Source organism: Marmota monax, unplaced genomic scaffold (assembly GCF_021218885.2).
Source record: "Marmota monax isolate L192 unplaced genomic scaffold, Marmota_monax_Labrador192_F-V1.1 WCK01_AAM20220418_F8-fsc00247, whole genome shotgun sequence".
NCBI lineage: Eukaryota > Metazoa > Chordata > Mammalia > Rodentia > Sciuridae > Marmota > Marmota monax.
The window spans coordinates 1,234,417-1,256,921 of NW_026694880.1; the positions used below are offsets into that span (position 1 = coordinate 1,234,417).

General features: G+C 33.6%; 1 protein-coding gene across 2 annotated transcripts in view; it reads left to right on the top strand.

The window, feature by feature from the left end:
* The window catches only part of Fam83b (family with sequence similarity 83 member B), an 81,645-nt gene that overhangs the window by 51,833 nt on the left and 7,307 nt on the right, over positions 1 to 22,505 (top strand). For both annotated transcript variants that reach the window (XM_046426713.1, XM_058573389.1), the window contains exons 3-4: positions 13,877 to 14,041; positions 14,722 to 14,846. In XM_046426713.1, coding sequence (XP_046282669.1) covers positions 13,877 to 14,041; positions 14,722 to 14,846 — 290 coding nt within the window. The remainder of the gene's footprint in view (positions 1 to 13,876; positions 14,042 to 14,721; positions 14,847 to 22,505) is intronic.

Sequence of the window (22,505 nt, forward strand, 5' to 3'; positions counted from 1 at the left end):
TATAGCATCAAATGCTATATTTCTTTCCTGCTTTATTATTTTGGTGTCCATTTATTTTTTCCTGTATGCCTAAACATGTTTAAATTTCAGTAATTAGCACACACACACACACACAAAAAAAAACATGTATAGTTGGATGGGTGAATGAGTGGGTGGATAAATGGACTAGTAGGTAGAAAGGAAAAACAACTTTTTATCTCATTTTGACCTAGTCCAATAACTTTTCTTCTGATCATGAACAAAATGATATTTTTGAATGTTAGGTTTTCTTATCATGGTACAAGTAATTTGCTGTGTAATATAGGTCTCTAGGCCCTAAAGATCTTTTTAATCTTTCTCTCTTTTCCTTCACCATCAGTCAGCCAGTAAGTCTTGTCAAATCATCTTTTATGTCACCACCATCCCTTTTTTATTCCCAGAAGGTATTTTTTTTTCCATTTCTTATTTTTAATTGTTTTATTAAAAAAAAATTTAAAGAATTTGTTCTAATTACGATGGAGTTGAAGAATATTATACTAAGCAAAATAAGCCAATCCCAAAGAACCAAAGGCTGAATGTTTTCTCTGATATGTGGATGCTAATTCACCTCCATCCCTTTTATTCCTGCTACTACTGTCCACATTGGGATTTTTATAGAGATGGGGACTAAAACCTCATTCCTCTGCCTGCTATTAGCTATTTTACTTATCCTAAATATACAAATATATATATTGATCTTCTTAAGTGTTGTTTTAATGACATTATTCTTTAGCTGTAAAGTTTCAAGTGGTCTCTGTTGTGCCTTGGGGAATTTGTAGTTAGCCTGGCATTGAAGGATTTCCTTGTCATCTCAGCCAGATTTACCTTCATAATCTTTCTAGCTCTATTGCTAATTCCTCTTTAACATAGTTCCATTTCCTACCAAAATCAGTTCCCTAGCTTCCGGGCTGCTTTGCCTCCGAGGCTTCCTGATGGCTCAGCTCCTATCACCCAAACTGCTCATCTCAATACTAATCTACAGCTTTCCTAATGCATCTGGACTCATGACCTGAGTCTTTTTCTTGCCTTTAGTGTCCTTCACTAATTTTTTTTTTATTATAACAGGTACTCCTTTATATCACTAAATATTAAGTAAGGTAACAGCTGTCCCAAGCCCCTGATGATTGGAATTCTCACTGTGCACTTCCAAGCAGGAGGGACAGTTTCTTAATCTGTTTACTGTTACTGAAAAAAGGTTATCTCCCAAGAGGTGCCAGGAAAAAGTACAAAATACCATAGTCAGTTGCCAAGATCTAGATTCTGGACCTTAGGCTTGAGAATTGAATGCCTGATCCATAAATTCACTTTGACTAAGCTTGGAACATTGATATCTGACAACAGAATGCCATTTTACAGTACCAATTGCAATGGCACAGTGTCCTAATAGATTTGTTTTATCCAGCTAGCTTATTTTCTATTTGGAGCAATATATACACAGTTAGCCCCAGAATAATTGAAGGTATAAAATCCAAACAAGAAGAACTCATGTGATGTTTAAAATGCTCTGGCTCAAATGCCATTACTAAACCAAGTTTACCAAGCCAATATTACAGAAAGATCAAGTTCATGCCTTTGGATACCCACACTTTCTTCTGGATAGTACTTAGATGAATATGGGCACTGTTTGTTTGCATCGGTGATTCTACTTTATTTCCCTGGCTTACGAACCAACTGCCATACTCTCATACTGACATACCTACTTTTGTATGTGTCCCCCTTATTCATTTGGTTCTTATCACATCCTGTACATTCTCTCTTCAAAGGGACTTTGTACTCCAGTGTTTTGATCCACTATGCATCGACCTTGAATTCTTAGAAGTGTCATTTCCTTCATTCATAAGATATGAGGGGATGCTTCTTATTCTCAGGTACTAGTGATACAAAATTCTTAGTTAGATGTAATTGTTCCCTAAGTTTGGTCATATTTTTTTATAACCAGTTATTCTGATTTATAGTTTTATGAATGAATGATTCACAAAATGATGTGTTCCTTGAGGACAGGCTGCATGTAAGCACTGCATTCCATCCCAACAAAAATTTACTGAACATCTGATATTTGTCTACCATTCCTACCTCAGAAGGAAATACACTCAGATTATATAAACTCAGTAGTGGGAAGCTCTAACTAGTCCAATAATAATAAAATGTACATTCTAAAAATTCAGATGTTTTAATTTTACTGATAGTTTGTGTAGAAAGTTTTCACATAATTCTAAAATGATTTTTTAAAAATTTCCACTTTTGAATATTCTCTTCCTAATGGTTTCTTCCTATATTTGAGTTCTTTTTTCTTTTTTTTATGATTCATAAGTGACTGTATTTTGATGTATTTTCTTCCAATGTCTTTATTTTTATGTCTTAAAATATACATGAAATTATATTATCATAAGTAAAACTGATAACTAGAAATAGTCACATACCCACCAGTTCGTTGTATAAATGTATACCACTACATATAATAATTGTTCCTTTATGAAAAATTATTTTATGAAACTTTTAGGGTCTGAATGTTTGTTGTCATAAATAATCCTGTAATTAACATAATTATTTGGTTTGTAAAAATCTGTACACATTTCAGATTATTTTCTTATGATAAATCTCCAGGAATGAGATTACTGATTCGATGACTTAAACATTTAAAAATCCTATTAATAAGAATTTTAAAACTTCTTTTTAGAATATATATATTGTTCACAGTGTACAGAGTACAATAGCAATGTACTTGGATGAGAAGTGACTTAAATGAAATGTCCTCTAGGTGCTAAAAAAGTGTTACTAGAAGAGATACAAATGCTGTCATGAGAGAGCACTTGACAAAACAGAATGAGGGGAGAAAGTAAGATTCCATCCCCCCAAAAAAATTGTGTTTTATAAAGTTAATAAAACTTGGGAGCAAATAGTTATGTCCTAAATTTAAAAAATAAGAGTAAGAACAAATCTATCTTTATTATTACCTCTTATGTCTTTTTTAAAAATATCAATCTTTGTGTCTTTGTATATGTTAATGGGCTGTTTATCTTTCAGTTGCCAGAGACATATTGTGGACACAGGTCTTTTGACAGACTTATTTATTGCAAATGTATTCTCAGTTTGTACTTTTCTTTTTGTATTTTTATTGTTTCTTTTGATGAGCACACATTTAAAACATTTTTTATGAATTCCAGTTTTATGAAGTAGGCTTAATTTAAAGATTCTTATATGCACCTTTAAAAAAAAAATTTGTGGTTGTAGATGGACAGAATGCCTTTATTTTATTTGTTTATTTTTATGTGGTGCTGAGGATTGAACCCAATGCCTCACACATGCTAGGCAAGTGCTTTGCCCTGAGCCCCAGCCCTAGCCCTAATATGCATCTTAAATTTGATTATTCCAAGAAAGATCAGGAAGGCATTCTATATTTTCTTCCTGAAGATTTATTGTTTTAGCTTTTATGTATAAGGGTTCCATTTAAATTAATTAAAAAAATTTTTTAGTTGTACAAAGACACAATACCTTTATTTTATTTATTTTTATGTGGTGCTGAGGATTAGACCCATGCCTCACATGTGCTAGGCAAGTGCTCTACCCCTGAGCTACAACTCCAGCCCTAAAATTAATTTTTATGTATCAATTTTTTAAATTTTTAATTTTTTAAATGCTATTTATGTATTTAAAAATGTTTATCTAGTATTTTTCTGCACTATTTGTTGAATGAACTTTCCTTTTCTATAGAATTGACTTGGTGCCTTTGCCCTTTGTGTGTGAACCTTTGAGTTCTTTTTTAATTTCAGTGCCATATTTTATATATATATATATATAATGAAAATTTAAAAGCCAGAGAAAATAATAATGATCTACTCTTTTGCAGTATTTTTATGTTCTTGGTCAGAATTTTGAGAAGTTTTCTTTGGTTCAAATTGATGATTTAAAATAATAGTTATCATACATTTATTTTCTCTAAGTTTTCTTGTAAATATCAGTAGTTAAAATAACCAGTTACATGCATTACTATAATGCAAAACTTAAAGGTTAATAGCAAGCTATTAAGAAATTAAGTAGAACAATGTTTATTACTTTTAATGTATGGCCTTTGGTCATTATACACACACACACACACACACACACACACACACACACACACCCTTCTGTTTTAGCAAGTTGCCTTCTATATGACTGCTCACTCACTAAACCTGCTGAAAATATAGTCATAATTAAATTTATTTCAGTTTTTTAACTCTAAATTTTGATCCAAAATTACAGATATTTATCTGTAAAATTATAAAAGAAATAACAAAATTTTAATTTTTAAAATACTGACAATAGATTGTGAAAACTTCTATCATTTTAATTTTTCTATAAATTTGACTTTTATAATAAAGGTGAAAGTGAAGTTAGAAGACATAAATAAATATTATACTTTTATACTTTATTCCTAGTGAAGTAATACTACCCTGTATCCATCTATTCTATATGCCCTGAAATATTAAAGTACTATGTAGCATGTATGTTGTCTTCAAAACATTATGAATGTATCATGATTTCTCAGCAGTCTGTGATTGCTTTTGATGAATATATAAACTTAACTTTCTGTTTTTACAAATGTTTCTAGAATTTTTCTAAAATGTAGCCCTGATTCTTTAGTAGCAGCACTTGAGAAAATATTAGCATTTCTAGTTCTCTAATGTTACATCAGCTATCTCTATTTTATAAATTTTTAAATAAATTTGTTCTTTAATTGATACATAAAAACACCAAAATTATGCATCTTAATGGGGTACCAAGTATTTGATACATGTACACATAGTATAATTATATTAGATTTCTCTCTTCTAATATTTATTTCTTTATGGAAAAAAACACTCAAAATATTCAAAACATTCAAAATTTTCTTCTAGCATTTTGAATGCACAGTACATATTCCCTATGTATAGTTTCCCTATTATGCAATAGCATGCCATAAATCCTTATACCTATCTAACTGCAACTCAGTATCCACTGATCAACCTTTCCCCATCCTCTCTCCACTTTTACCAGCCTCTGATTACTACCATTACTGTTAGCTTCTATGAGGTCAACATTATTTAGATTCCACATATGTGTGAGATCAGGTGGTGCTTGTCTTTCTGTGCCTGTCTTACTTCACTTAAAATAAAGATCTCTAGTTCTATCCCTCTTGTTGCAAATGATGAGGTTTCTTTCTTTTTATGGCTAAATCATATTTGATTGTGTATATGCACCATGTTTTACTTATATGTTTTCAGTTGAGGGACACGTAGATTATTTACATTTCTGGCTATTTTGAAAAGTGCTGCAGTAAACATAGGCATACAGGTGTCTCCTCAACTCACTGATTTCACTTTCCTTTGTATACCTACACAGTTGTGAGATTGCTGTATTATATGGTTATTCTGTTTTTAATTTTTCAAGAAACCCCCATTTAGTAATGGCTGGAATGATTTATGTCCAGCAATAGTGTGTATGAGTTTCTTTTTCTCCATACTCACCAGTAATTGTTATCTTTAGTCTTTTTGATAATAGCAGTTTCTCCTTGAGTGAGGTGATAACTCAAGAGTGCTTTTTTATTATTTATTTTAAGACATTTATTTGAGATCATTTTTTGATTTGCATTTCACTGATTATTAGGGATGTTAAGCATTTTTCATATAGCTATTGGCCATTTTTATGCCTTCCTTTGAAAAATGATTATCTAGTTATATTGACCATTTTTTATTGTTGTGGTATTGGGGGATTGGACCCAGTGCCTCACATATACTAGTCAAGTGCTTGACCACTGAGCCACATCCCCAGCCTTGCATTGACCACTTTTAAATCAAGTTATTGGTCTTTTTGCTATTGAGTTTCGGAGTTCCTTACATATTTTGGATACTGACCTGTCAGATGTACACTTTACTAATATTTTCTCCCATCCATAGGTTATCTCTTCACTCTGGTTGTTTCTTTTTTTTTTTTTTTTTTTTTTTAATTTTTTTTTATTGGTTGTTCAAAACATTATAAAGCTCTTCACATATCATATTTCATACATTAGATTCAAGTTGGTTATGAACTCCCAATTTTACCCCAAATACAGATTGCAGAAACCTCATCATTTGCAACAAGAGGGATAGAACTAGAGATCTTTATTTTAAGTGAAGTAAGACAGGCACAGAAAGACAAGCACCACCTGATCTCACACATATGTGGAATCTAAATAATGTTGACCTCATAGAAGCTAACAGTAATGGTAGTAATCAGAGGCTGGTAAAAGTGGAGAGAGGATGGGGAAAGGTTGATCAGTGGATACTGAGTTGCAGTTAGATAGGTATAAGGATTTATGGCATGCTATTGCATAATAGGGAAACTATACATAGGGAATATGTACTGTGCATTCAAAATGCTAGAAGAAAATTTTGAATGTTTTGAATATTTTGAGTGTTTTTTTCCATAAAGAAATAAATATTAGAAGAGAGAAATCTAATATAATTATACTATGTGTACATGTATCAAATACTTGGTACCCCATTAAGATGCATAATTTTGGTTGTTTCTTTTGCTGTGCAAAAGTGTTCAAGTTTGTTATGATGACATCTGTTTATATTTTCTTTTTCCTTTGCTTTTGAGATCTTGTCCAAAAAATCCATGCCTATTCCATTGTTCTGAGTAGTTGTCCTCTGTTTTCTTCCAGTAGTTTCATTGTTTGGGCTCTTAGATTTAAGTCTTTCATCCATTTTGATTTGAATTTTGAAACTCGTGAGTGAACAATGTATTTTAAAGAGTGTGGCTGTGATACTCTTAGAGTTGAGTCATGCATAAAGTTAGAGGCATTATCATTGTTAGCTGGTTGGACAGAATCTGCTTTGTTACCCCTCCTCTCCTTTCCAGCCTCAAATGATGGAGCTCTGAGGAGACTCTGTAAGATGGACTGTTCCTGTGGTCACACAGCTTGATCATCCTAATGCAAGGAAAGTTGGGGACTCCTGAGCTCAGTTCTTACCAACACTACCTACTTTATCTAGATCCTCTGATACCTAAGCTTTTGAGACACTTCCCAGATCAACTTTCAGTAAAAGTCACTTTGGGGGAAGTAATGGGAAAATGAGAACATGTAAGAAGGTTAAATTGCTGAAATTAGTAGAAGTGACACTCTTTACAGTTTCACTTAAGCCTGTTTTTCTTTCCTCCCAAGTTCTTTTAGACTTCTTCACTAAACGTCATTTTCAAAAGCAAAGGAGCCTACTTGCACAGTGCTGATATAAAAGTTTACTTAAATAGAATAAAAATACAAGCATATTTTATTTTTAAGTACTTTATTTTGAAGTATAGTTTGTCACTAATGTCATGCGAAGAATGTGGGAAATAACATCAGTTTCTCTCTGAGTTGCATCCATATGTATCAGTTCTATAAATTAGTGCCATTGTCCAAACATACCCCTTTACATCTTTTGGCTTTTATTATAATACTCTAGATTTTTTCCCCACTTTTACCAAGTGGTAATTGATCAGATTTTTGAAAGGTATCTATAATGCACCTTGTAATCTGCTTGTTGAATAGTGAAAGCTGATTATTTATGTGTCCTAGATATTTGTGACTTATAGGTGTCAAATCTTTGTTGTTTCCCACTAGTAATATATAAATCAATTTTGAATGATGAGCCCCTAACATGTTATGGGTGAATCAGTTTTCATGGTTTAATATATAAAAATGAAGCTCTGTAATACATTTTTGTGGTGGTTTGTAATCTTTACTGTTCATATTATTTTAGCTGTCATAATCAGTTGCAATGCAGAATTTCAGAACATGGTATATGTGAGATCTTCTCTGTTTTAATTAATTCACTATATACAGAGCTGTTCCAGTGATTTCTCCAAGACCACTTAATTTATGGCACACCGAACTATCAGGTCTTACTTAGGCTGCACAAGAATTAAGGCCAAAGATACTTATTCTTTGTCTCAGTCTTTTTTGTTGTTATTTTTGAAACCCATTTTGCACATTATTTTTGACAGTTTTTATAGATTTAAAAGTGATTATTTCCCCTTTTTAAAATATGTTTCAGCTGTCAATGGACCTTTATTTTACTTATTTCTATGTGGTGCTGAGAATCGAACTCCGTGCCTCACATATGCTAGGCAAGTGCTCTACCACTGAGCCACAACCCCAGCCCCTCATTCCCCCTTTTCTATTACTTAATTCTTAGAAGCTTTCCATTTGCATTCAATTTAGTTATAAATACAGTTATTGTAAGGCTCCATTAATCATTTTGTTAATTTGAATTCCCTATTAGATTTTCTTCTGATGAGAAAAATAAATTCTCCTATCTCTATTCAATAACCAAAGAAAACTGAATCCCTTCAAATGAAGCATAAAAGATATAATATCCCTTTTTGAGGATGATAATGACAGTTGTGTGACTACAGAACATTAACCTGAGGTACACCTACATTTCATTAAATATCTAGGTCATACAAAAGCATATTGCTAATAGCTTTGTGTCCTAATAGATAACAAAGAGAAAAGCAATGTAAGATTTGAAAATAAAATGCTGAAGATAATGCAGTGTATTTCTAAGGAAATGCAAGTATTCACCATCAACATTGTAATGAACATTTTCTATCAAATTTGTCATCCAGTTTCCGTTTGTGCATGTGTATATATTGCTGGGGATTGAACCCAAAGCCTTGCTACTGTTCATGTTTCTTATCACTGGTTTCTACACAAAGTTTTTTTTTCCAGTGTACTTACAAATATGAACATTACAATAAATGTCATTAGATGATCTCACAATCTCTTCATGAGCCAGTAGAACTTAGATGTATGCATATTATTGTTAGACACATTTTTCCAAGACACTGTTTTGACCAATATTCTCTTTTTCAGGATTTATATTGTTCTATGGGTCAAATCTAAACATGTATCAGATTTTCAAGATCTTTTATAACCTATATAATTCTCTGATTACATTTATTTTATGCGCAAAAGCATTGTGATCTTTGGATTTAACTTTAGGTGAATTCAGTACACATTTGTTAAAATATTATCATCATCTTCATTCTCATCTTTGCCTGTGTGTCTTTGCAATGCTAGTCTTCCAGCTTAGATAGCTAAAAATAATCTTTATTCATTATTTAAGGCTTATCCTTGAAGCCCTGTTGTCTGTTTCATTCTCCTGCGCTCCTACTCCTAACAACCATGCACATACAGACTGAATTTTTAAATTTAATACTTTACTGTGAGAAAAAATAAGTAAAAACTAATGTCCTTGAATCACGTTCTCTGAAACTACTAAAAAATAGCATGTTTCTTTCAAATGTTAAAAGCGATTCAGGATATCTTAAAAAATTTTCCAAGTCTCATGATGAATAGACTTATTTCAATTTATCAGGCAAGAACAAAATAAGAATATAGAATCAAGAGAAGAATTTAAGGACTATATACTGTTGTGGTAGTTTAATGAAAACCATTCAACATAAATGGGTTTTGTGTTGATATATAATCAGTCAATGTACCTTTTGAAAGCATTATTCTTATCTGGCATATATTTTTCTTTGATTACATATAGTCATTATGGTCATGTCTACTGCACAGTGTAATTTAAATAACCAGCTGGGCAAGTAGTAATTTCAGATAAAATTTTGAATACATTATTTCTAATCATTACTCTTCCCAGAATGTAATCCACCATAAAGAAGAACTACATGTTATGTTACCTGAAATGTTCTGTAGTTCTTTTGTAACTTTTCACTACATTGAATGAAACCCTGACAATTATCAAGAATATGAATAGCAATAAGTATTGGTGAGGATGTGGGGAAAAGATACACTCATACATTGTTGGTGGGACTGCAAATTAGTGCAACCACTTTGGAAAGTAGTATGGAGATTCCTGAAAACACTAGTAATAGAACCACTATGTCACCTAGCTATTCCACTCCTCAGTCCACTTCCAAAAGATTTAAAATCAGCATGCTACCATGATACAGCCACATCAAAGTTTATAGCAGCACAATTTTCATATCCAAGCTATGGAACCAATGTAGGTGCCCTTCAACAAATGAATGGATAATATGGTGTGTATACAAATGGAATATTATTCAGCCATAATAAAAACTAATATGGCATTTGTTGGTAAATGGAAACTATCATACTAAGTAAAATAAGCCAGTCCCCAAAAGTCAAAGGTCAAATGTTTTCTCTGGTTAGCAGAAGCTAATCCAAAGTAAGCAGAAAGGGAAATAAAAAAAAATACAGAGAGGAAAAAAAGGAAGCATAATTTTAATAAAATAGAGGAAAAATCAGTAGACAAAGAGGATTAAGGAGGAGGAAGAAGGATGGGGAAAAGGAAGTATAGTAGAGTGAATCTCACCATATTGTCATATGCATGGATATTACAATATTATAGGTGAGTCTTGGCATCAGGTGTATCCACAGAACACTAATCAAAGAAAAAAAAAAAAAAAAAAACTCTAAATGGATTGAAGAGGGCTCGGTGGAGTAGAGTTAGGGGAGTAGAGGTGGTGGGGGGGCAAAGTGAAAGAGCTAGGAACTGAATTGGAGTTAGTTATGTTCCATGCTTTTGTGATAATTAAAAAAGAATAATTTTTTAAAAAGGAAAAAAAGAAATAGAAGCCCCACAAAGCAGCCTGGCTTGGTTAACATTAGATAAACTTGTTGAAAATGTATAATCTAATCTCCTGGATGCTGACTTAGTGTATTATCTGCATGCAAGAATGACTGTCATTTGTTTTACCTTTGATGTGAATCATTCAATGGCTGAGTGACTTCAATTACTTTTTTATAAGCAAAAATCTTTATGTATCCTGGTAATATGTTTTTGTTCATTCCTAAAGTCTAAAATAATTTGTTGCAGGAGACTATCTGGTAAATTAAAAAGGAATTCTTAGATACACAGATTAAAGAATATCATGTTGTATAGCAATAGAAGTTGTTTTGAAAAAAAAAAAAATATATATATATATATATATATATATATATATAAATGTGTGTTGAATGTTTTCTTTATGTTATTGCTCATGTATTATTACACTACTCATTAATGCATAGAAATTACATTAGATTAATAATTGTAGATGTGTTTTGAAACTTCACATATCTGATATTATTGAGAATATTTTCACGATGTAGGTGAGATTGTTTTCGTTAGTTTCTGCCTTCTGGTGCCTCATATCAATTCATTAATAAAAAAGAAATGAGAGACCCCACTTAGCATGGTAGAAATTGTTCTTCCTGCAGACAGTCTGGCTGAAATTTTTCACATTGAAGAAGGTCATCTCCTGATACGACCATGGTCTAATATTTTGTTTAAATATAGTAAATAAAAATGTCTTAATATTACCAATGACTCAATCCTCTTCTAACATATCCTGATGTTGTCATGTGCCTGTTCCCATGCTATTCAATTCCCTTTCATTTTTTGATGGCTTTGGATCCTACTTCCTATTACTCTTTTTGACACTTATCTTGCCTCAATTCCTGGCAATTGAAATATACAATGTAAGAGATCTTTCTATAAACGTACTTCCTTGTCTTTTCCTGATGATCTTTTCCTAAAATACCTTAGCCATTGACTCCCAGTCATATCCTTGAAGGTAACCTGCAGATCCTCCCTATCTAACTCATGTATCCCTCTCTGACAATACCTTCTGCTTCTATTTCTGCCTTCTGACTCTGGTGTATGCTTTAATCAAACATTTGTCTTTTTATATTTTTAACCTCACTTTATGGAAAGTTTCAAAAGTAGAAAAAATAATACAAAGAGATCTCCTGTATACAGTAAACCATCCTCAAAAATTATGAATTTATGGCTAATTTTATTTCATTTCCTATAATGTGAAGTAAATACAAATCAAGATTTTTTTTTCCTTTGCGGCCATATTAACCTGTATATTTAAAAGATAAGATACACACTAAACCTAAACACACAGAATTCCTTAACATCTACCTGTCCTTTAAAACCAGAAAAACATTCAACTCATTGATCTCGTCCCCATTTCTCTGTCTCTCACAGTCATAGCATCTTGTTTCCACTCTATTTCCAGCCCAAATGACTAAAGATTAGTCATTTATGCATACCTTCAATTCCTCTGTCCTTTCTCAAGTTGTTACACTGTATGGCAGGACTACAGCCATTGTTAAATCAAACTCTCTGGCTATTCCATGCCTGTGCACCTGCAGCTGAACAAGGCCAGAGGAGAATAAGTCACAATCATTATTTATATACTGTTCCCATAACAAGTTTATCACCTGGTGAGTCCTTATGCTAATCAGCAACCAGACTCTATTTTCTTAGTCGATTTCCTTTCCTACCCTTCTAGATGACTTCTTGGTATCCTTTTCTCAGACCTCTAAAATATCTTTCTAAAGCTTCACTCTCAGTTGAGGACCACATTTCCAACAACACCAAGAAAATCCATTTTCTCCAGTGTCTCTAGCACATCCCGTCTTTGAGTGTTTGTATGTGGCTTTTAGGCTTCATAGGATCATTTTCTGGTTTGTACAATAAATGCTATAATTCCTTTGTTTTTGCACTAGATTCTATCCCTCATTAACCACTCAGACCCAGAGGCCTTGCTCCGGGAACTCTCCTCTTCCCACCTCCCCTCCCACACTCTCTTGCATCATTTATTTCCGCTCTTTACTGGAACATTTTAGTAGCATATACATGCTATTATTTTTCTCACCTTAAAACAAAACAAGTACAACTCCTCTTGACCTGCAGTCTTGCTTCATTTGTCTGCTTCCTGTTTATAGCCAAATTATAAAAAACATAGTTGTCTTTTGCAGTTACATCCAGTGTCTGTCCTCCCATTCACTCCCAGACACCTTCCACTAAGGCTTTTGCTTTTACTTTTCACTAATCTGCATGTGGCCTAGCAGTAGAATTTGGTGCTCCTAATACCCTCCTCCTTGATACTGTGCTTGGATTTCAAGATGCCTCCTTGCTGTTACCTTCTCTTGTTTTAGCCCATTTTAACTTTGGAGTGTCACAGGATTCATTCCTTGGTCTTCTATTTATCCTCTCTCCCTTGATGACTGGGATTCAATTATCTCCAGACCATTGACACCTAATTTACATTTCTGGCCCAGACCTCTCTACTCAGCATTCTATTTGGATATCCAGGCCCCTCAAACCTAAATTTTCTTCTTAATATTGCACCTAAAACTTATTGTACCTGCTGTCAGTTCTGTCTTTGTGAGGCAAAAAGTTTTAGAGTTGACCTCCTTTGCCTTTTTTTCTCACTCTTTACATGTACTCCATTCACAAGTCCTTTTGGCTCAAATACCCAGCATCGCCCATCACAGACACCACTGTCTTGGTCCTCACCATCACCTCCTGTTACAGTTGTTCTATTTCAAACTTTGCTCCCACTCCTAAAGTCTGTTCTTTTTTGGGGGGGTGGGAGAGGTACCGGGGGATCAGACTTAGGGGCACTTGACTACTGAGCCACATCTCCAGCCCTATTATTTGTTTTATTTAGAGACAGGATCTCACTGAGTTGCTTAGTGCTTTGATTTTGCTGAGGCTGGCTTTGAACTTTCAGTCCTCCTGCCTCAGCCTCCCACGCTGCTGGGATTACAGGCATGCCACTGCACCTGGCACTAAAGTCTATTCTTAACACAGTTTCAAGAACTATGGATTTAAAACACAGACTATTATTGTAACAAATCAGCATATATGTTTTTGCTTATTTAAAATATATTTTTTATTTATATAAAATGGCATACTTATTGGTATATGATTTATGTATATGTATGTATGTACATATTTCATTGTTTTCTATTTTGTCCAGTTTTTACTGAAACTAAGGAATTTCTTAATCTTTATTATATATCTGAAATTGCTTCCTATCCTTTCTTTAACAGGTGATTGCTTTAGTGATGGATATGTTTACAGATGTGGACATTTTCAAAGAAATAGTGGAGGCATCAACTCGGGGGATATCTGTATATATTTTACTCGATGAGTCCAATTTTAATCATTTTCTAAATATGACTGAAAAGCAGAGTTGTCAAATTCAACGTCTCAGGGTAAGAATTCTATTTTTTTCTCAGGCATTTTTGTGCATCATTTTCTTCTCCTTCAGTTTAAGTCATGCTAAGACTGATCATTCCAAAAGTAAAAAGAAAAAAAATGTATGTATACTTAAGGTGATACAATGATTGATCACAGACAGGCCCTCTGGAGCTTTTCAGAATATGCCTAAAAAACACATCCTTATATAAGGCTTTTCTTAGTTAACTTTGCTAGGATATTTAATGCTTCCATTTTGCAGGTACAACCTTGATCCACTGACAGGAGCAGTGGCTATGATTCAGCACATATTGCTTGTCAAGATCATTTAGCATACAGTTATCAGTTATGTTTGACTTTTGAAAGGAAGACCGATTTTAATTTGTTATTGTATCTTCATGATGCTATAATTCAAAAGGATTTGTCACAATAGGATCCTAAATAATTAATAAAATCATTCTGTATAAATATAAAACACCATCTACCGCTTCTTTAAGCTTTGTTGAAATGTATTTTATAAGTGATCATTTTTCTTGAGTAATTTTTGAGATATTTTTTCACAATTTTTTTATGTTTTATAAGTTGAATTTAAGTAAATGTTTTTTGTTATTAAGTTTTTATATTGATATATATTTGACTTTTCAAAATATCTCCTTTCTAGCCATAATTTAAAATTTATATTTACATATAATTCTAGAATATTCGAGTGCGGACAGTAAAAGGTCAAGATTATCTTTCAAAAACTGGGGCAAAATTCCATGGAAAACTGGAACAGAAATTTTTGTTAGTAGACTGCCAAAAAGTGATGTATGGCTCTTACAGGTAAGAACATTGTGTTTGTCTTCAGCATTATCCATCATTTAAATAATTGATTAAGTTTCAAATTTTTATACAATCGTCTTAGCTCACTCTTAAAAACAAGAAAGGAATGCTTGCATAGAAGATTGGAGACCATGTTTCGCTCTTGGTCCTGCCTCTAAAGGATTAAGACTCTAGGCAAATCCCATATTCCCTAGAGCTTCAGGTTCTTCTTCTAGAAAATGAGGAGTTTGACTAATATCTTAGGTTCCCTACAGCTCTATAACACTACCCAGGTAGTTTTTCTCCTGTGAAAACACTGTACATTGTACATTAAGTAACAACTACTACTTATAAAAATAGAAGCTCTTCACTGCTTTGAAGAGACTGTTGAATAGATTTTTCTTATTTTGGTGTTATTCAGCATCTTATCACACTAGATAGGCAACCCAATCCAGGACAGGCTTATCCAGAGTATGCACACTTGTCGACATTCCCTTTTAAATCCTGGCATCAGTCCTGCATGAGATACAGGATGAGGCTGTGTGAACAAGCAGATAAAAGTACCTGCAAATATCTGTGTAGTGCCAGGTCATCAGGGCAGTGCAGATTCACTATTAAAGATGAGAGAGACCCCAGAAAAGAGGTAGATATAAATAGAAGTTGGGGGGGGGGGTAGAATCCATGGTCTCTTTTGCTTAAAGCTTAAAAGATCCCAGGAAGGAAGAACCACACTGAAATTCTGAAATTGATGGCCCCAAGCAAGTCATGTAATTTGGTTGCACTTTGATTTGCTGAGCTGAAAATAAGGATATTCATAGGACTTGCCTCATGACATGGTTATGAAGATTAAATGAGTTAATGCATCCTTAATCCCTAATCTTAGCTATTATTTTAGGGCTTTGTTATAACTATTATTTTCTGCTACCATTCCCTTTAAGCTCAGGGAGTTTTTTTTGTTGTTGCTGTTTGCAGTTCCAAGTGAACACTTGTTAAGAGCAGAAATTACAATTAATGCTTAAAATTAATGAGTCCTTTTAAAGTCTTATTATATGTGTATTATTTGTTCAGACACGCTTAGTTTTAGAGTTTTTAATTAAAATTACAATTAAAATTGAGAGCTTATTTGACTCACAGAATAGTATTTCTTATTTCAGTTCATCATAATTAATGCTTTGTGTTTTTAGTATTTAACTTGACTTTTAATATTGTCTTCAGTAGGAAATTTCACCTGAACTTTGGTTTGCTACCACTAGGTATTAATAAGTGCCCAGTGTTCAGATAAATGTAGCTAAGCTGCTTTATATTGATATGGGGAAAAACAGATAATTGCAATCACCAAAATCAATACAAAGCAAAAACTCTATGTCGTTCTATCTATATCATAGGTCAGAGGTATAATTGGAAATGAACATGGAATTCCTAGGAACACAGATAATAGCAATTCACTAAAAATTCTAACAACTTTATTCTCTTTGTTATTTGAAGTTCATTTTGATTATACTTCTTTAAAATTTAGTGGTTGTCAACCATTTTTATTTTGTTTTTCGTGACTGATATCATAGATATTTATTGTTAATAATATTTTCATGGATTCTGTTGGAATAGTTACAAACCAGTTTGATTTTAAAAAGTATCTCCTATACTTTGAAAACAGCCTTTGTCTTTCATATTCTGGTATTGCCATTATTTTCCTCACAGGCAAATTGAAAAATGGCTTCTTTAATTCAAAATTCTTTGCTGTGAGATGTCAATGGGTTCTAAACTCCCAGCCAGAAGGGCCTGGAATTTGTATTCACACAGTCACACATCTGTCGTGTGACAGCTCACACATCATGGTGATAGTTTTTATACAATAGGCTTTTTGCCATAACATGATAATAACATTGATGAGATAAAACACTTAAATATTTTTTAATCAAAGAGTATAAAAATATCTTGAATTTGATAATTCCCATTTGAAATTTTCATATAAAACCCTGAAAAGTATTTAGTAAAGCATTTTCCACATATTGAACCAAGAAAGAATTTTATGAGCTTCTATTTCTTAAATCTTATGATCTTTATAAAAGTTACTTCCCAAAGACTCACTGAAGTTGGTGTCTCTCCAGTGCCATTTTTGATCAGACATGAAGATTTTCACATTTGAGATTCATACTACAACCAATATACCATCACTATGTACACCCCATGAATTTTACTTTTTAACACCCTGCCAGGAACCCAGAGTGTTTTTAATCCACTTTTTGTTATGAGAATTCATAGCCACACTTCCAACTTCATGACTAATATACATCTGTGTGTGTTTGGAGGAGGTGGGAGTAATTTTTTAAAATCAAATATTACTGAAAGATGTGTAGTACTAAACAGCATTTCTTGTTTTTTTTTTTTTTTTTATCTGTACTCACTGTTGCTTCTGACCTCTAAATGTAATTATTCACTTCCTTGAGCTAGTTCTTCTGATTCTTATTCCATTCCTTCAATAATGTGAGCATACTGTTCTTTCTTAATTTATCAATTTCAATTATTGTATCTTGGCGTTTCATTACAGTAATTGAGGAATTGTATTTCTCACCCATTCACATTCACTTTCCTTTCTTATCTCCAGTTTCTCAATATAGTTTTATCACAAGTTTTGCTAAATGAAAAGTCCAGGATTGTCGGGAGCTGCCCTGAATGCAGGCGCCTTTAAGTCCTGATGCACCAGGGTTCTCACCAATAATTGTGTTCAGTGTGGCAAGGCAGTGCCAGGTCACAGTAACTTGGGCATTACCCAGCGTGGCTCCAGGAGTAGGCCTCACCTGGTGGGGTTGAGTTACACTGTCCTGTTCCTTTGTAATCCCTACCCTTTAGCCCCTTTTAGGATAGAATGTTCCATAGAACCTCCCCTTGTGTGTCCCCTATAGAAGAATAAAGAATTCTAGTGGCTCTCTCTCTTTCCACTGACCCTTATGGTCGGAGAGCCATCACAGATTTTGAAAAGAAAGTTCTGTGTGTTTGTGTGCTTTATTTGTCATTTTCTTAAGTTATTGGAATGGTTAGATTTTGTGAACCCAGCATTAGGTCGCCAGCTAGGATAGATGTCGATATATTCACATCCACTTTCCTTTCTTATCTCCAGTGTCTTGATATAGTTTTACCACAATATTTGCTAAATGAAAAGTCCAGGATTACATTATTGAAATTCTGTCAAAATTGAGCATTGTTGAGCCATGGAGTAATTTATGATATATGTCTTAAGAGTGAATAATGGCTATTTTATTTTTGCTTTTATTCATTGTTCTTGTTTTATCTCTATTGCTATGTTTCCAGTTGACCACACAGGTTTTGCAGCAGATGAATGACTTTTCCAAATACTGAGTAGCTGACAACAATCTGTGATGTCTAACCTGGCCTAACCAGGAGCACAATTAGAGCCCTTATATGTCCCATATTCCTGGGTGGTTTGATCTGTGATCTGTGATTTCTTAAATCCTACTTTTATTTGTTTTTGTTTCCATGTTTCTACTTGTCTCCCAAGTTTGCTCAAGAACATTTAACCCCCAAATTCATAATTCTAGGTGATTTGAAGCTTAGTTTGAGATGGAATTTTTGGCTGAATCATTTTCCTCCAAGTTTGGAAGGTGTTATAATCAGAGTTACTGTTGAGAAGTCTCAACAATTATTATTTCCATTCTTTTAATGTAAATCTTTTTTTCCCCCTTTCTTGAAGTTCTAGGACATTTTCCCACCACCCTAATTAGTTTGTTCTAATCTATATCTATTCTCTTTTTTTCCCAGTTTATTGAGGTATAAAGTTAAATTGCTGATTTAAGATCTTTCTGCATTTTTAATGTATGCATCAACAGCTTTCTCTCTTGGAGGTGTTCTCACTGTATTCCATAAATTTTAATATGCTGAATTTCCATTTTCATTTGTCTCAAGGTATTTTCTGATTTCTCTTGTGACTTTCTTTGACCCATTTGTTGTTCAAAACTGTTAATTTACAAATGTCTGTGGACTTTTCAGTTTTCTTATGCTATTGATTTCTAGTTTTATTCCATTATAATCAGAGAAGGTACTTTGCATGATTCAAACCTTCCTTACATTGTTAAGACTCGTGTTTGACTTTAATATGGTCTATTCTGGAAAATATTCTATGTCCATTTTTTTAAAAAAAATTTAGTTGTAAATGGACACAATACCTTTATTTTTATTTGTTTATTTTTATGTGGTGCTGAGGTTTGAATACAGTGCATCACACATGTGGCACAACCCCAGCCCCTACTGAATGTCAATTTGAGAAGAATATATATTCTGATTTTGTTGAGTGTTCTATGTGTGTTTATTCCACCCATTTGTCCATAGTATTGATCAAATTATCTGGGTTTTTATTGCTCTTCTCTCTCGTTCTATTTTTTCAAAGTGGTTACTAATTTTTTACCCAGTCAATTTTGCCAAAGTTTGCTTCTGAATGATTGATGATAAAGCTGATCAGAAGTTGCATAGAAAATATTTATCAAAGTTTAACTTTCAATTGAGTGATTGACTGGGGTCCTGGAAGATTTATAGAAGGATTCACACATGTCAATATACATAGCTTGTCTAGGGCTGTTCAGTGTTTCCTGAGAATAATCTCTTTCCATGACTGTTTAATAGAAGGGGGCAAAATTTGGAGGTGATGTGGCACTGACCAGAGGGGGGGATTCCCTTTTCCAGTCTGTTTCTGGAATACAGAAATAGTCTATAACAACAACAAACTGGAAAAGGGAAATGGGGGCCTGATAATTCTGTTTTCTGCCTCAGTTTCACCTCTGCCTTGTGCTGTTTAAAGATCCTGAGCTAAGATCTTCTCGGGGTCACTTTCTGATGAAAAGGATGAAGGAATGGTGAATGGGAGAGGGAAGAGAAGGGAACCTATAAGCCCAAGACTTTCCATCAATCTCCATTTCCCTGTTTTGGTGGCTTTAATAACCATCCTGTCTGTTTTATATCACTATAATTGAATACCACATTCTGTGTAATTTATAGAGAAAATAAACTCATTTCTTAAAGTCCTGGAGACTGTGAAGTGCAAGGTCAAGGGGCTGCATCTGGTGAGAGCATTCCCACTGGTGGGGATTTTCTAGAGTCCAAGGCGGTGCAGGGTATCACATGGTATAAAACTTTATAGCTTGGGTCTTTCTTCCTTTTCATATAAACCACTAATTGCATCATGGGCATCCACCCTCATGACCTCATCTAATCCTAATTATCTCCCAAATGTTCTGCCTCCACATACATTAGCATATGACCTTGAAGATTAAGTTTCCAGCACATGAATTCTGAAGGACACATTCAAGCCATAGCAATGACCTACCATCTGTTGTACCCTTTTCTTCCAACATTAAATCTATAAATTTTGTATTGGCCCAAATGGCTTATTCCCATTGGTACTCAACTTGCACAAACTTCCTCTGAATTGCTACCACTTTTCCTTTGGATTTCTCTGCTTCAGAATACATTGAATATTCCCACCTGTTACCTATTACCTTTGCTGTCTTCCTAGTAGTATAAAGGAAAGAAAAAGAAATAAACAAGCTTACTAAACAAATTTAACTGAAACCCTTTAAACTTTCCACAAATATAAACATCTCTGCCTTTTAATCTTCTGTGACTTAGAAAATAATAATTCATTTATACTTTCTTGTGTTTGTTTATAGCAAATATTTAAAAGTTTCTGCAATATGCCAAGCACCACTCTTAACCCCCTGAGAATATAGTCCTCAACAAGGTCAATAACCTGAGAGAAGTTTTATTTTAGTGAGCAGGGAAGACAAAGAGAAAACAAACAATAAAATATTAGATAGTAATAATGAGGACTGGAGCAATCAGACCAAGGTAATAGGACAAAGCATGATAACATGGCTACTTTGACTAGAGTGATTAGGAAACAGTCAGTCAGGGACCAGAGGGAAGAAAGTATCTTCAAAGAAACAGTAACAACAAAAATCCTGGGACACATTATCTGGTGGAGCTATTATCTCTAGAAAGAAGACCAATGTGGCAGGAACACCTTCTACAAGGAGAGAAGCTCTTCAAGGTAGAACAGGAAAGAATGTAGAAAAGGTATTCTCTTAGGCCAGGTAACGAGGAGTTTGGATTTCATCTTAAATAAATGGAAAATTCTATGTAGGAATATGACATGACCCAATTTATATTCTGAATACATCACCTTTGCTACTGTTAATTGAAAAATAAGCAAATGAAGAAGAGCCAAGTTAGCAGATGACACCTCAGACTAAGGTCATAGGAAACAGGAGACATCTGTGATTGGTTTGGGAATCAGAGTGATTAGGACCTGCTTTTCTTCTTGGTTCTGGGAAAGAGAGCATCAGAGGTAGCTCCTGTTTTCTATCTTGATCGCCTGAAAGGATGATTTAGCCACTGACTTAAATAAGTAAGATTGGGGAGGAAACAGGTTGTGCGAAGAGAAGCGTTGGATGAGGATCGATGACATCTTAGTTTTATAAAGTTCATTAAAATTGCAAGTTTAGATTGCAATTTTCCAGAGATAAGGAAGAGGTCAGCACTGATAAAACAGATCTTATTGACATTTAGATAATACAAATTACCAAGGATGAGAGAGAAATACAGGAATCTGTCCCCAAACCCTACAGAATGCCCCTTTTCTCCAGATTCTCAGATTTACTAATTAAACATATTCAATCAAATGTCTTCCTGTTCCCTGAGCTTTTATTGAAATATTCTGATTTACTGGACCTAGAAACTTTTCCCAGTTGTCATACATTTACTAGTAGCAATATCTTCTCAGGTTCCTAAACTTGACAGCTGGAGGGTATTTTCACTTCATAACCTATAGACATTCTTTATGGCATGAAGATCAGGTCCTTTCTTTTTCCTAGTGGCTCAAGTTTTACTCATTATTCCAATTTCTGCTAAAGTCTAGACTCTTACCTTATTCTTCATAGTAACTACAGTTCCTCATCTTTCAATCCAAATTACAAACAGCCACTAGAAAAAAATAATTCTTGAAACATCTCTTTTTACTGTAAATTATCCAATTTCAGAAACAAGTCCTAAGCAATCCAACGTTCTGCTTTGCTTTCAAGACTTCTCTCCCTTGCTTTCACAACTGGTTCACAAAATCCCTTACATAACTCTTTTAATCCAACTAAATATATTTAGTTCTGTGTTTGACTGAAACGTAGCTATTATTGCTTCCCTTACTTTTCCATATGTCTCTTTTTCCACACAAATTGTCTTCCCACGTCTTTCATGTCTGAACTTCTGAGTATCTAGTCTCTGTCAAAATTTCACTAAGCTCCCACTCTCTTAAGGGATTTCCACATACTTTCTAGTTATTTATTTCATTACTTGATTGCATGTTGTATTCATATCTTCAATTGAATTGAAAATTATTTATTGACTTTTGTACAATTTCTTTTAAGTCATCCTGGTGGCTCACATATTCACATAAAAAGCAGCTGGTAAATATTCTTAAACCACACATTCCACCAGGATAACAGATAAACTTGAGCATATCAGCATAGCAAGATTCTTAAGTGTTATATTGTTGTTTTGTGCATTTTAAATTATTACTATGCAGGTTTAAAAAAAATCTTTATATTTGTGTTTGTTGTTGTTTCCCTCTATAGATAGTAAGATATTTTAATGTAGAATGTGTCTCTGTCTCATTTCTCT